The 15580-nt window shown below is 42.9% G+C and overlaps 1 protein-coding gene across 1 annotated transcript in view; it reads left to right on the top strand.

Annotated features, from left to right (window-relative positions):
* Positions 1 to 12809: 12809 nt before the first annotated feature.
* The window catches only part of ift70 (intraflagellar transport 70), a 104048-nt gene continuing 101277 nt past the window's right edge, over positions 12810 to 15580 (top strand). The window contains exon 1 of the mRNA XM_072269479.1: positions 12810 to 12992. Within this exon, the coding sequence (XP_072125580.1) occupies positions 12939 to 12992 (54 nt within the window). The 5' untranslated portion in view covers positions 12810 to 12938. The remainder of the gene's footprint in view (positions 12993 to 15580) is intronic.

Here is a 15580-nt window from a genome sequence, read left to right as displayed (position 1 = left end):
AAGCACAATGCTTATAGCTTGGTTCTTATCTAAGAAAGGGACGAGTGAAAGACAGCATTCAATAACCCCACTAGCCTCTATGAGTACCTCATGATGCTCATTGGTCTCGTCAATACCCCTGCTGTTCAGGCCTTGGTCAAAGATGTTCTCTGGTACATGCAGAATCAGTTTGTTTTTGTGTATTTGAGCAACATTCTGATCTATTCCTGCTCCACCAAAAACACCACTAGCAGGTCTGGGAGACTCTCAGACAGCTCCTTGATAACAGCCCTTATGCCAAGCCAAAGAAATGTGAGTTTCAGAAAGAGCAGGTGTTGTTCTTTGGCTATCTCCTCACCCCAGTGTTCAAAATGGATCCGTGTAATATTCAAGCAGTCCCAGACTGGCCCAAACCCTCTACAGTCAAACAGGGAGGCACTTCATGGGTTTGAAAACTTTTATCACCACTTCAGCAGAAACATCACAGCCCCCATAAATGCACTCACAAAAGGAGATCTCTGCGGGTTTCCACTGGACAAATGAAGCAGACCGTAAACACGAGGAATTCTGCAGATGCTGAAAATTCAAGCAACACACATCAAAGTTGCTGGTGAACGCAGCAGGCCAGGCAGCATCTCTAGGGAGAGGTATAGTTGACGTTTCAGGCCGAGACCCTTCGTCAGGACTAACTGAAGGAAGAGCTAGTAAGAGATTTGAAAGTGGGAGGGGGAGGGGGAGATCCAAAATGATAGGAGAAGACAGGAGGGGGAGGGATGGAGCCAAGAGCTGGACAGGTGATAGACAAAAGGGATATGAGAGGATCATGGGACAGGAGGCCCAGGGAGAAGGAAAAGGGGGAGGCGTGGAAACCCAGAGGATGGGCAAGGATGGGGGAAGATAAATTGTGTGACATAGTTACAAATCAACAATGGTTGACAACTAGATGAACCAAATGACTAAATATGGGCAGATATAATGTTAATGTCCTAATATGATGAAACCATCATTACAACGACCATATTTGAGCACGGTGTTTACCTTCCCCCCAATAAATAGCAGCAACAATTCCAGTTTCTGCAGTCAGACTCAGCAATATCACTCCTGAGTGCTAGAAATCAACACCATGAGAGTTCCAGGTTGGTTGGTGTTCATGATGGTGCAGAAGATAATCTGTGTTCTCCCAGCCCTTCATCAATTTTTTGGAATAGAGAATGGCAGCCCATACACCTGTGTCGAGGATGGATCGCAGGTTCTGAGATATGATCGTACAGGTACTGAACAGTACCACTCCACTCAAAATCAACTACCCTATTCGTTGGAGAGTGTTTACTTTGAAAAGCAGCAGCTGGTGAGCTTCTCCGACGTTATGTGCATCGAGTCAAGGTGACGAGAGTGGTGAAGAGGCTTTACCAGATGCCTCTGTGAAGAACAAAATTTAAAGACTGAAAGGACACACTGTGAGCAACTTCAGTGAAGAAATGAAGAAATTATCAAGTGCCTTTCAATGACCTGGCATCGTTTATATTAACATTCATAGTAACCATTTGTAAATACTTTTTAAAAGAAAATTATATTCTTACTAATAAAAGCATTTAACCGTGCTTGAGTTGTCGTGATGTGTGAATTAAAATCCATTCCCATTCTGATATGTCACATATTTTAATCCCATGTCCCATTCCCATTCTGATATGTCTATCCTCGGCCTCCTCTACTGTAAAGATGAAGCCACACTCAGGTTGGAGGAACAACACCTTATATTCTGTCTGGGTAGCCTCCAACCTGATGGCATGAACATTGACTTCTCAAACTTCCAGCTAATGCCCCGCCTCCCCCTCATACCCCATCCGTTATTTATTTATAATACACACATTCTTTCTCTCTCTCTCCTTTTTCTCCCTCTGTCCCTCTGACTATACCCCTTGCCCATCCTTTGGATTATCCCCCCCCCTCCCTTTTCATTCTCCCTGGGCCTCCTGTCCCATGATCCTCTCATATCCCTTTTGCCAATCACCTGTCCAGCTCTTGGCTCCATCCCTCCCCCTCCTGCCTTCTCCTATCATTTTGGATCTCCCCCTCCCCCCCCCCACTTTCAAATCTCCTACTAGCTCTTCCTTCAGTTAGTCCTGACGAAGGGTCTCGGCCCGAAATGTCGACTGTACCTCTTCCTAGAGATGCTGCCTGGCCTGCTGCGTTCACCAGCAACTTTGAAATAAAGCAGACCAAGCTTTCTCGGAACTAATGTGGTTGCTTCAACATCCAGGCCCATCTGTCCATTCATCGTCGAGTTTGATGCATCAGACGTCGGCGTTGGAGCTGCACTTTCCCAATGCCCTTCTGCGGATAATCAGCTGCACACCTGTGCTTCCTTTCTCCCCCGTCACTTGATTCCGTCCAAGTGTAACTATAATGCTGGGGACCAAGAACATCCGGCAGTCAAGGTTGCCCTGGAAGCATGGTAAGACTGGCTGGCAGGATTGAGCACCTCTTCCTCGTATGGATGGATCAGAAGAACCATTCCTAAGAAACCCAACCCCTGTCAAGCCCGTTGGGCTCTCTTCTTCACCTGGTTTGTTATCACCCTCACCTACCATCCTGGCAGAAAGAATACCAAGGCCAATGCTCTCTCCCACCAGTTTAGCATCAATCCAGAGCCCATCTTTCCTCACTTGTGCATTGCTGTTCCAGTGATTTGGGGACGAGAGGGGGAGGTGAAGGCTGCAAAACAGTTGGATCCAGGTACAGGTGGGGGGACATCCCAAATGGCTGTTTGTCTTTGCCACTGTGTGCCCCAGAGTGTTGCAGTGGGGTGACTCTTCCCATCTGGTTGGCCATCTGGGAATTCAACAGATCCTGGAATTTATAAGGAAAGAGGTGATTTTGGTGGTTATCTATGTCTAAAGGAAGTCCATGACTTTGTATCTGTCTATCCCACTTGTGCCCAGAACAAGACTTCATGTCAGCATCATGTGGATCTGCTCTGCCCAGTACCTTTGCATCACCTCCCCTTGCCCCACATCTCATTGAATTTCATCTCTGGTCTGCCCCATTAGATGGAAACACTATCATTTTGGTGATTCTGGACCAGTTCTCCAAAGCAGACCACTTCATTGCTCTCCCAAGCTTCCATCGGCTCTTGAAACTGCCACACTCAAGGTTTAGAACGTGTTCATCTGCACGGCTTCCCTCATGACATGCTGTCTGATTGAGGACCATAGTTCCCGTCCCAATTTTGGAAGGCTTTCTGGTTCTCTTTTGGGAGCCACAGCCAGCCTCTCAGCTGGTTTCCACCCCCAATCTAAAAGCCAGACTGAGAGAGTGAATCAGGAGCTGGAGACAAACCTGTGCTGCCTTGTCTCTTCCAACCCCATGACCTGGAGCTTCCAGCTAGGTTGGCCAGAGATTGCCCACCATAACCTTCAGTAGTCCTCCACTGGTATGTCTCCATTTGAATGCCGGATGAGATTCCAGCCACCATTCTCCCCTGACCAAGAGAATGACTTGGGAATTCCTGCTGCTGAGCAGTTGGTTCAATGCTACAAGCGCACATGGAGACAGGTCAGGGCTTCTCTGCTGCACACTCAGAATCAATATGCCCAGCAAGCTGATCAGTTCCACCAAGAGGGGAGGCCTCTCAAGCCAGGGGAGAAAGTCTGGCTGCCATCTAGAGATCTTCCTTTGAAAGTTCAGAGCTGCATGTTGGCCTCACAGTATGTGGAACCATTTGCAGTGGAGAAGGCTATCAACAAAGTCTACCATCATCAATGAAGATTCATCCAATGTTCCATTTTCCCAACTCAAGCTGGTGACCTCCACCCATCCTCCCCGCTTGGTGGATGGGTACCTGGTCTGTCTTGTGCAGTGCTTCCTGGCGTCTCACCAAGTGTGGGGCAGTATCTCGTCAATTGGGAGGGGTACGACCCTGAGGAACGTGTTGCTGCCCATGACATCCTAGACAAGTCTTTCTTCTGGTACTTCCAGGATCATAGGTCTCTGACTCCCCGGGAGCTGCACCAAGGGAGGGAAACCCTGTCACAACCATGGTCATAGTCATAGTCATAGTCATACTTTATTGATCCGGGGGAATGGTTTTCGTTACAGTTGAACCATAAATAATTAAATAGTAATAAAACCATAAATAGTTAAATAGTAATATGTAAATTATGCCAGGAAATAAGTCCAGGACCAGCCTATTGGCTCAGGGTGTCTGACCCTCCAAGGGAGGAGTTCTAAAGTTTGATGGCCACAGGCAGGAATGACTTCCTATGGCGCTCTGTGTTGCATCTCGGTGGAATGAGTCTCTGGCTGAATGTACTCCTGTGCCCAACCAGTACATTATGTAGTGGATGGGAGACATTGCCCAAGATGGCATGCAACTTGGACAGCATCCTCTTTTCAGACACCACCATCAGAGAGACCAGTTCCATCCCCACAACATCACTGGCCTTACGAATGAGTTTGTTGATTCTGTTGGTGTCCATGGACTCTGCAGCAGGATCTGGACACTCTTGCAAATGGGCTGCTGAACAGAGTCGGCAATTACACTCGTGAGTATAGATATACCAGCCAATTAGTGTTCATTATGGAGGTATGTAACACCCTTTCTCCTGTTTCAGTCAGTAAACTTTTGTCAAGTCTGTAAAGGAGAGGCATTTATTTAGTGTTAAGTTACTGTTTCCAAGGCACATACACATACATCACCATATGCACTCACAACTCACTGGAGGAACTCAGCAGGTTGGGCAGCATCCATGGAAACGATCAGTCAACATTTCGGGCCAGAACTTTAACTGATCGTTTCCACGGATGCTGCCCGACCTGCTGAGTTCCTCCAGCGTGTTGTAAGTGTGGCTTTGACCCCAGCATCTGCAGAGTATTTTGTGTTTACCATCACCATATACAACCCTGAGATGTATTTTCTTGTGGGTATACTCAATTATACCCACAAAGTGATTGTTCCATCCAGTTAAACATTCACTCTGACAATATTGCAGATGGAATAAACATAGATACATGGGAAAGCAAAGTAACAGTTGCAGAAATGATTACTGATAATAAAACCCTAACAAAACGGAAACATTCCAGCCCAGGTATTGAAGATAAACCAAAAGAGGAATCCCTTGACATGGATCTCTCTAGACTTGAAGAAAGTATAGACACTGTTATGACATTGAAACCATTAGATTGGATCATTGTGAAAAAAAACCCTTTTCATTAAGGTTCTTCTACATTAGATGGATATCTTATTGCAATTTCCCTTTATGGCCAAAAAGTATATGAATGTAGAGAGATACAAAGATTTTAGACATTTCCATTTCCCCAGCTATGGCCACTATTCCACTCCATTGTTAAATGTAAATGTAACATGACAATCTTCTGCATTACTGGTTTATATTCTAAATGGTTCAGCAAAGCTCATTATCTGCTTTTTGCATGGGAAGATATGATGAATAGATGCATTCAAGGCAAGATAAAATGAAAATGTTTTCTTCCCCAGTGAATTGAAACTGTTAAGACCATTAAACTTTTTAAGAGATTTTAGTCCTAGAGACTATTGTATCTACCCAGATTTCCTATTTGTTCTGAATCAAATAGTCGTGAATAGTTTGTGCCATGATGCGAATAATACCTTACTACTAAGATTAGTTCAGAACAATTGGTGTCCTTATAAGTACAATTATATTTCTGATAGACTATGACTACAAATTGAAAATCGGGATAAACAAGCCTCTTTGTTGGAAACCAATTGATACTGCTAATTTTTGGGATTGCATTGATAATATTACTGCCAAATGGACAATGTTACATAAACAGACAAGCCTTCAATTATTGCTGTGCATTATCATCAACAGGCAAATTAACAATTTGGCCTTTAACAATTGTCATGATATTTTTTTAAAAAATCATGCCTTTACAGTGCTCATTCTTATAATGGCACTTATGTGCTCCTTCAGTTCGCTCGGAAGGCAAAAATTTCTGATGACAAAAGTTGTTCAGACATACTGCTATAACAGGATGACCCACTTTTTAACGTTTACAAAGGAAAAGACTCTTGGAGTTATTTGATTTGTTAATCTATGTTGCAAATCTCAAGACAAAAACACAAGTCTTGAATTGATTTGACTTCACATACATAAGGAGTAAAATTCTTTATGTTACTTCTCTATCTAAATGTGCAATCAATGTAATTTATAATAATTTATAATAAATAGAACAGTCAATGTAATACAGAGTACACTCAAGTCAGTGTGAGTTCATCAGTCCGATGGCCTAGTGGAAGAGCCTGTTGGTCCTGGCTTTTACGCTGCAGTACCGCTTCCTGGATGGTAGAAGCTGAAATAGTTTTAAGGAACAATTTACGATGGATGCAACAAAGAATATTCTAGAAAATCTTGATAGTCATCAAAAATGGCTAGAAGAAACTCAGTAAAATCAAAAGAATATTTCTCAATTCACTACTAGAGTAACTGAACTGACACATTGAAGTGAGTGAGGCACCACCTTTCACAAGTTTCCTATGCAGATCAATACTAAGTCCTTAACTGGCTTAACACTTTAGCTGAAACAATAGCTAAGGCCTTTCCAGACGTTGCAAACTCCACTTCTGCAGCAGTGAATACAGGATTGGCACACTTCCTCCCTCACCACCATTCAGGGCCCCAGACAGTCCTCCAGGTGAGGTGACACTTCACCTGTGAGTCAGCTGGGGTGATATACTGTGTCTGGTGCTCCTGGTGTGGCCTTTTATATATTGGCAAAACCCGACGCAGACTGAGAGATCGTTTCGCTGAACACCTACACTCTGTTCGCCAGAGAAAGCAGGATCTCCCAGTGACACTCACAACATGCTGGAGGAACTCAGCAGGTCGGGCAGCATCCGTGGAAAAGATCGGTCGACGTTTCGAGCCGGAACCCTTCGTCACGGTTCCAGCCCGAAACGTCGACCGATCTTTTCCACGGATGCTGCCCGACCTACTGAGTTCCTCCAGCGTGTTGTGAGTGTTGCTTTGACCCCAGCATCTGCAGATTATTTTGTGTTTAGGATCTCCCAGTGGCCACACATTTTAATTCCACGTCCCATTCCCATTCTGACATGTCTATCCACGGCCTCCTGTACTGTCAAGATGAAGCCACACTCAGGTTGGAGGAACAACACCTTATATTCCGTTGGGGTAGCCTCCAACCTGATGGCATGAACATTGACTTCTCTAACTTCTGCTAATGCCCCGCCGCCCCCTCGTACCCCATCCGTTATTTATTTATTTATATACACACATTCTTTCTCTCTCTCTCTCCCTCCTTTTTCTCCCTCTGTCCCTCCGACTATACCCCTCGCCCATCCTCTGGGTTCCCCCCCATCCTTGTCTTTCTCCCTAGGCCTCCTGTCCCATGATCCTCTAATATCCCTTTTGCCAATCACCTGTCCAGCTCTTGGTTCCATCCCTCCCCCTCCTGTCTTCTCCTAGCATTTTGGATCTCCCCCTCCCCCTCCCACTTTCAAATCTCTTACTAGCTCTTCCTTCAGTTAGTCCTGACGAAGGGTCTCGGCCTGAAACGTCGACAGTACCTCTTCCTAGAGATGCTGCCTGGCCTGCTGCGCTCACCAGCAACTTTGATGTGTGTTGCTTGAATTTCCAGCATCTGCAGATTTCCTCGTGTTTGCATTTTTAAATTGAGTTAAAGTTTTTTTTTGCCACTTTCCAATGGACTATTCCCCTAATCATTGGAATTTATTATTTTGTAGTGCTCCTTCCATTGAAACGTTGAAACCTGAAGACTGACGTTTGGTGTCGTCTGCCTTTGTATAATCACTCCACACGTATGACTCTATTAACTCCAGTACACAATCTGCACTACCATGGGTTATGGCTCATCTGACTGTTTTGCCATACACTGCCTCATACTCATCTTTTACCTTTTCCTCTGGATCATCCTCAACCTTGGAAGAATGAGGAGCAGGGACTACCTTAGTCATGTTATCCTTTCCGATTACTAGCGTTGCGAACAGGTATGCATGTTTCCTAACTCATCTTGAGGAGGGTCAGGATGTGCCTGTTGCAAACAATCGGTCTAATACCACAATCCCACGGAAAGATGAGTTGAAAAACATTTTCACTCACCTATTTGGCTATTGCATGTTTACTTTCTGACATAGGTAAGTTTTAATATAATATGATTTTTAAGAATTTATATAATATACTTTGTAAATATGTTGTTTGCTGCTAATTATGGAATTACATCATTATGATTTACACCTTTGACTTTTATAAAAACCAATCTGTCTTACTAACTCATGTGTTCTGTTATACAAAGGTAAAGGACTTACCAGGAGGAGAGAATGGCTACCCCTGGGGAATGTTATACTCCTGATAACCTGTTTAGCTATTCTCTTCTGATTTCTTCGGAAACAGTGATGTAATCCTAGGGCCTCTGATGCCTTCAAGGCATATTGTCACTAAGTTGAACTTCCCAATGTGTCTCATTTACCATTTGGGTATACGCATATAATGCCTATGTGGTACTCCAAGAATGCAACAAGTAGGACCACTAAGCCTACCAATATTGCTGTTTATGTCATAATTAATGTTATAATGTATATTTAGTTGATAAAATCCCATGGTCTGAAAGAACAGAATGGCTAGCCCTTGCTCAGTTAAAAGTTTCTGGGAAAACACAAAAGTTGGGGAGATGTGTTAATTCTTCTTAGTCAGGTCCAATCCTTTAACAAAGTAAAGAGGAATAATAGACAATTATACCTGGAGTCCAGAATCACTAAAATAGGAAGAAACTTATGCAGATGATATGGTTGGTATCAGAATGCTAAGCTACAGCACACCAATGGATGTTCACTCCCATGGGAGGGACATAACCAACCCTTATGTTCTAACATCTTTTTCAGGACACCCAGAATAAAAGTACATTCGCAATTCTCAACAAGAGAACTATACCATTCCTTACCTCACTATACATGTAGAGAGGTGAGTTATTTCTTTAAATGAATCACCCTCTATGTATAATATATTGTTAAATCACGTAACTGAGGAATATAAGATTACTAATCCTTGGCCGGCTGGTGGCGCAGTGACATCAGCGCCGGACTCCGGAGCAAAGGTTCCCGAGTTCGAACCGGGTCGGGCCACTCCCGGGCAAGCTTTCCATCCGTGCCGGGTTGAGTGTCAAGCTCTCAACTCGGACTCATTAAAAACAAAGACTGCGTTGTGAGAAGGACGTGGGGGACCACTCACAGAATCTTTCCTCCACGACAACCACTTGAAAAAGTGGTCGCTGAGGCTCTGGCAGGGTATGGCACGCAAAAAGAATCCTTGGGTAAAGGAAGACAGCAATACACAATGAGTAACTTGTTTAAAGACTCACTTTGAGAAAACATGAATAATATCGTGCCTCGCATCCAAAGCAATACGAACACCCCTGTGAAAGAAATGAACTTTCCTTAGCTCAGTGAAAAACATTATTAGCTGACCTGACGAATTAATGGCAGCAAACTCAGTGATCCAAACTTGTATCGAGGAAATGGCAAGAACTGTTTGTGAGGAAGAAAATCTGAAAGATGGTATAATATAGACATCAATGTGTCATTGTCATGCATTTATGGAAAACATAACGGTAAGAATCCTTTGAGGTTTGGGAATGTGTGCAGCTGATATTAAAGAAGTGAATACTCTGAAGATAATTTCACAGAAACCCCTACGTTGAGAGCTACTCAATAAGTCCTTTGGACATCCAATCACAAAGAGGTATTCTAGCAATGGTAACCTACTGGAACAGTTGATAGGATGGTAGTCTGCTCCCAAGAGGAATCTCGGCTGGAGTCTGATCTCAAAGCTGAATTCTACAGGAAGACACTGGGTTAGAAATCTTTATCTATCAGGATTGTAATGTGATAGATGCTCACAGTCCATAACCAGGAGGCCTTTCTTTTTTGCCAAGCTCAGTTTTCCAAACACAGCAGCTGGCATTTCTAGAGATCAAAGTGTTGCTTTTGAGTAACTTAAACTTCCAGATGTTCCTTAAGGTTGTTATACCTGGGGTAGGGGGGAGTAGTGTGGATAAGCTCCCATTATTTATTAAATGTTCCCATTGATATGCATCTCAAATAGCCTCTGACAACCAAGACCAGCTCCTGGCCTTCACATGTGATTTAGCTGCTAAGGCCAGCTTCGGTCCTAAACGTTCCTGCAATACATTGACAATATCAGCAAAGCTCATTTCTGCTGGATTGGTTGGAGCAGTCAAACTTTGAAGAAAACTGTATGTCTTTAAATCCAATGCACTTAGAAAAATTGGTACTTGTTTCCATTGGCTATTTAATTTGCTTCAAATACTTCTGAATTAGCTTAGTATACATATTCTAGTTATCTTTGTGTAATCAAGAATGTCTGACTTTCCAATGTAACCAGTCATTTCAGCTCTTTTTTTACGATTATTATCATCCGGTGAATTCTGTTTTCTGACTTTTTAAAAACTTGGATCATGCCTTCCCTTCCAAAAAACACGTGCTTCGTTACTTTTTGTAATTCGACCATCTCTTGCTGCCTATTTTTAGTTCGAACATCTCACTGCGCTTCAACAGGGTCTGTAGCCATCTGAGGTTAGTTTTAAAAGTAACTAGACACCACTGTTATTAGATTAGATTAGATTCAACTTTATTGTCATTGTGCCAAGTACAGATACAAAGCCAACGAAATGCAGTTAGCATCTAACCGGAAATGCAAAGAATAGTGTTATTTACAAAATAACTGCGAATAAAAAGTAAGTGCTACAGCACACAAATATAAAAGTACTGAAACAGTACAATATGGGTGCAATACTGCTTAGTGCTGTGATGTGAGATTCAGCAGGGTCACAGCCTCAGGGAAGAAGCTCTTCCTGTGCCTGCTGAGCAGAGGCTCCTGTAGCGCCTACCGGATGGGAGGAGAGTAGAAAGTCCATGGTTAGGGCAAGATGCATCCTTGATAATGCTTTTCGCCCTGCCCAGGCAGCGTTTATAGTAGAAGTTCTCAATGGTGGGCAATTGGGTGCCAATAATCCGCTGGGCAGTTTTCACCACACGCTGGAGTGCTTTGCGGTCCGATACGGGACAATTGTCATACCACACTGAGATGCAGTTGGTGAGTATGCTCTCAATGGTACAGCAGTAAAAGTCCGTCAGTATCCTGGGACAGAGGTGAGCTTTCTTGATGCTCCGCAGGAAGTAAAAGCTCTGTTGCGCCTTTTCGATCGGGATGGAGGAGTTCAGGGACCAGGTGAGATCCTCAGAAGTGCGGACACCAAGGAATTTGAAGCTTGATACACACACCACTGATGTAGATGGGGACGTGAGTGTGGCTCCTAGCATGCCTGAAGTCCACAATGATCTCCTTGGTCTTCTGGGTGTTTAGGGCCAGGTTGATGTCGGCACACCACGCAGCCAGGTGCTGGACCTCATCCCTGTAGGCCGTCTCATCATCCCCTTGATCTGTTTTATAACTTCAAAATATTAAGCTAATTCAAAGGAAGACATGGGAGTCGGGAAATGCGGTCTACTGTCATGTTTACTTTAAGCAAGACGCGTGTATACCATGCGATAGTGTAATGATGTGTGCAAGGGTCACATATTTATATATATAACCTGTAATTAATTATATTAAAAAACAAGAATGGTTAATCAAACAATACATGTACAAGCAACACACATAAAAGTTGCTGCAGGCAGCATCTCTAGGAAGAGGTACAGCTAGCTCTTCTTTCAGTGAGTCCTGACGAAGGGTCTCGGCCCAAAACGTCAACTGTACCTCTTCCTATAGATGCTGCCTTGCCTGCTGTGTTCACCAGCAACCTTTATGTGTGTTGCTTGAAATTCCAGCATCTACAGATTTCCTCGTTTATGTTTTTAAATACATGTACAAGATTACTCCAATATTATTTTAATATTAAATACACAACAAAGGTGGTTACAGTATAACCTCCCTTTAGTACTCATAGCTATCTATATCAGTTAAGGCTTAAGATCCAGGTTTGAATTTAGAACTTTGCAATCAGCAGCCCAATAACATTCACACCTTTACCAGCGAAAGGGTTTGATTTTGAACATTTAATAGATGTTTGGTTAAGTACATGGACGCGAGACGTGTGGAGGGCTATAGTCCAGGTGTAGGTTGCTCGGACTAGGCAGAATAACAGTTTGGCACAGACTAGATGGGCCAAAGGGCTCGTTTCTGTTCTGTGGTGCTCTATGACGCTATAACTCTATTTTTGTACAATTTATTTCAAGCAGAATTCTTTAACAGTGTGGCAGCATTCGTATAAATCATTTCTACAACCAATGGTATATATAACGGTACTCCTCTGTTAACCTCTAACCTCCCGGAGAAGCAAACATCCATGTCTTATGAGAATAATAAAACCTTTTACGCTATTTAATAAAAATATGTTCCACTTGTTCAGCGATTTTGAAACAATTACTTTAAAAGCATATTTATACAGTTGTACGTCCTTTCTTACGTTTGTTTTTCAGCCTTCGTGAGATAGTCGTCAGCTTCTGTTATGATGATCTGTAGTTTCGCAGAAAAAAATGTAAATCTCTAGTAATTGGTCCGATGCCACTTTTCGAAAATGCATCTCATATTTATGTTAATTAATATTAGATGAAGCTGCATTTATTGAAAACAATTACGGCAGCACGTACAAACAAAACATGCCAGTAGTGAATATGGCGCCCATCACCTCGACTCTCCAGCGACTGTGCCAGTAGTAAAGATGGTACCCGGAGTTCTGTCGGTCTGTCTGGAAAAGCCGAGGGCGGTGATCTCATTTCCTCTCCCATTTCCGGCCGGTTACCATGATCACAGCGTACGCGCAGACGGACGATTTTATCGCAAGTGACCGTAATGATTGGAGTTAATATATAATCAATCAAGCAGATCTTTCAAAGTCTGTTTGAATTGTTCCTATCATAGTTAGAAATGACACTGGTGCAGATAAAAGACGGGGAGTATACGGCGACCATTTATAAACTGGTGAGTTTGTCGTGACGAAGCTCGGGAATGGGCGGCGGATAAAAACGGTGAAACGGAGATTTATATTTGCATAGAAATAAAGTATTCCGGAAGCACTCACAGCATTAGTGCTGAGATTCTTGTTGATTGACTGAAGTCATTAATTCCCGCAATTTGTTGGTGGTGTGCAGAGGGGTGTTGATGTTTTCCTCTGTGATGGAGTTGCTGGCTAAATTGGGGATGGGGCCTCCTGGCTACAAAGTGGCCTGTCTTTCACGGCCCCTGTTGGGTCACAGAGGTCTTGAGTCAATCTTGCCGAGCAATTGAATCGCAAGACGCCACACTTGTGCCTCTGCGGTTCCATTTGAACGATATAAGCATAAATGAAAATTAAAAGATCCATGAATTTCCTTCTACGTCCTCATTTCATCTGAATGGAAAAGACCCTTTGGTCAGTGAGTCCACACTGAGCATAAATCCCATTTACTCTAATCCTACTTTATTCTCTCCTCGTTCCCTTCTGCCCACCCCAGATTCTAACACTAGGGGCAATTTACAGTGGCATAGCAGGCTGTATGTTTTTGGGATGTGGGAGAAAACTGCAGCACCCAAGGAGACCCACACTGCCACAGAAAGAATATACAGACAACATTGGACGTCAGCACTGATCACTGATTGTGAGGCCACAATTCTACTAACTTTACTGTCCCACTCAAAACCACAGACCCCTTATTAGTAGGGGTTTTATTTCCCAACCCTACACCATACTCCAGTCCGGTTAGTTGGTGGTGGTAATGCACCTTTAAGTTGGAATGCCAATTGCCATTTAAAGTCAGAGAGAAGAAGACGCTTCCTTTCCTTTCCCTGCCCAGGCCTTGCTGAACCCAGGTCCACTGATTCCCAACAGTCAAGATTCATCCTACTGTCCAGCAGTCAACTACCTGATATTTTTTCGTTTTGCCCTCCACCTGGCCCTTTGTTTCCTTCACTGTTCATTCGACCTCATCCATCATTGAACTTATCAGTGCTGAGCCTATGAACAAATTATTGATTGAAAATTAGCATCACTTCAAGGGCAAATACCAAATTAGATGGACAATTCAAAGGTACATAAACAAACCATTCATCTTAATAAACACAGTGCCAGTTGATGTGCCCCACACAAGCCTACTGATATATAATCTTAACCGATACCTTAAGCGTTTTATTTTGTTCCACCCTCTATCTTCATATGATCAAATTGTGAATAACAAGTGTCATTGCTAGTTTTTCTCCTTTCTACCTGACTTCTCCCAACTTCCATTACTATACACTTACTTGGAAGAAATTAATGCTCTAATTATGTTGATTTCTTGCATCACCTCAACCATTTGCCTGTGACTCTTCCCATGTTCATATTTGAACTGTTTCACATGTTATATTTGTATGTCAGGATTATCAGTTATGTTTGGAGGTACTGTATATCTGAAAGTCTGATTACACAAAGTTTGAAAATGTTTTAATATTTTCCTTTTATAATTGTTGATATCCTTAAGTTCAGTATCTTTCTATATAAATTTACATCATTCGCTCTTGTGCAAGGAGTTCAGGGTATGCCCACACCTCAATGATTGCAGCAATTCAAGAAGGCAGCTCACTTTCATGACCTCAGTGATTATTAGAAATGAGCAATTGAATACTGGTTCAGACAGTACAGCCCACATCTCTTGACTGAACAATTGAAAAATAAAAATCAAGAAGCCCAAAATCTGAGCGGATGACGATAGAGCTCGGGAAATAATTTGCAAGAGAGAAATCAGAAATTCAGAAGATGTATTAAACATTGTCTGGGTTTCTTTATATCCATCGTGTTACCTGGATCAGAGTTATCGGGTCTATACACCTATATTGTTAGTACGGTATGTTATGGTCAATCAGTCAGGGAGATTTGCCCTAAATTATTACCCAAAATTTTGAGGTGCAGAATTAAATGTGGGCATGGTATATTGGTGTTGGAACGTCTGGTGACACTTACAGGCTGCCCCCAAGACTTCCTTGGGTTGTATTGGTTGTTTGTGCAAACAACACATTTCACTGTATGTTTCGATGTAAATAAATGCGAATGTGAATCTGAATTTACTTTCATTGAATTTATGTGGGAAAATCCTTCCCAACAACCAGGACAGGTAGAGCTTCAGCATATGGCAACAGATGGTATTTCCTGCATTTGGTGCAGCCACACACACAGGTGGCCATCAGGATAGGTGCAATGTTGGGTTCATTTTTTCCCCTTTCCCTGGAGACTTGAGCACTCACCTCACTGAATATAGAGAGGTAAAGTGACATCATAGAGTGGAGAACAAAGTTACCTAACCTGTTAGCATTAGTCCAAAGCAAATCATGCTGTTTTCTGTGAGACTTACCCAGTCTAGGTATAATGGCAGTCCTTGTATATGTCCACTTTCCCCCTACCCACAATAGTGTTTTTTTTTGTAAGGTCTCAATATTCACATTATCTTCTAGCCCAGGGGTTCCCAACCTGGGGTCTGTGAACCGCTCAGTTAATGGTAAGGGTCCATGGAAACCCCTGTTCTAGCTGAAGGGGTCAGACCTAAAATGGCATCATGTAT

The sequence above is a fragment of the Mobula birostris genome, chromosome 9 (genome assembly GCF_030028105.1).
Source record: "Mobula birostris isolate sMobBir1 chromosome 9, sMobBir1.hap1, whole genome shotgun sequence".
Taxonomy (NCBI): domain Eukaryota; kingdom Metazoa; phylum Chordata; class Chondrichthyes; order Myliobatiformes; family Myliobatidae; genus Mobula; species Mobula birostris.
The sequence above is the reverse complement of the archived record's forward strand: the minus strand, read 5'-3'. Positions and strand labels throughout refer to the sequence as shown.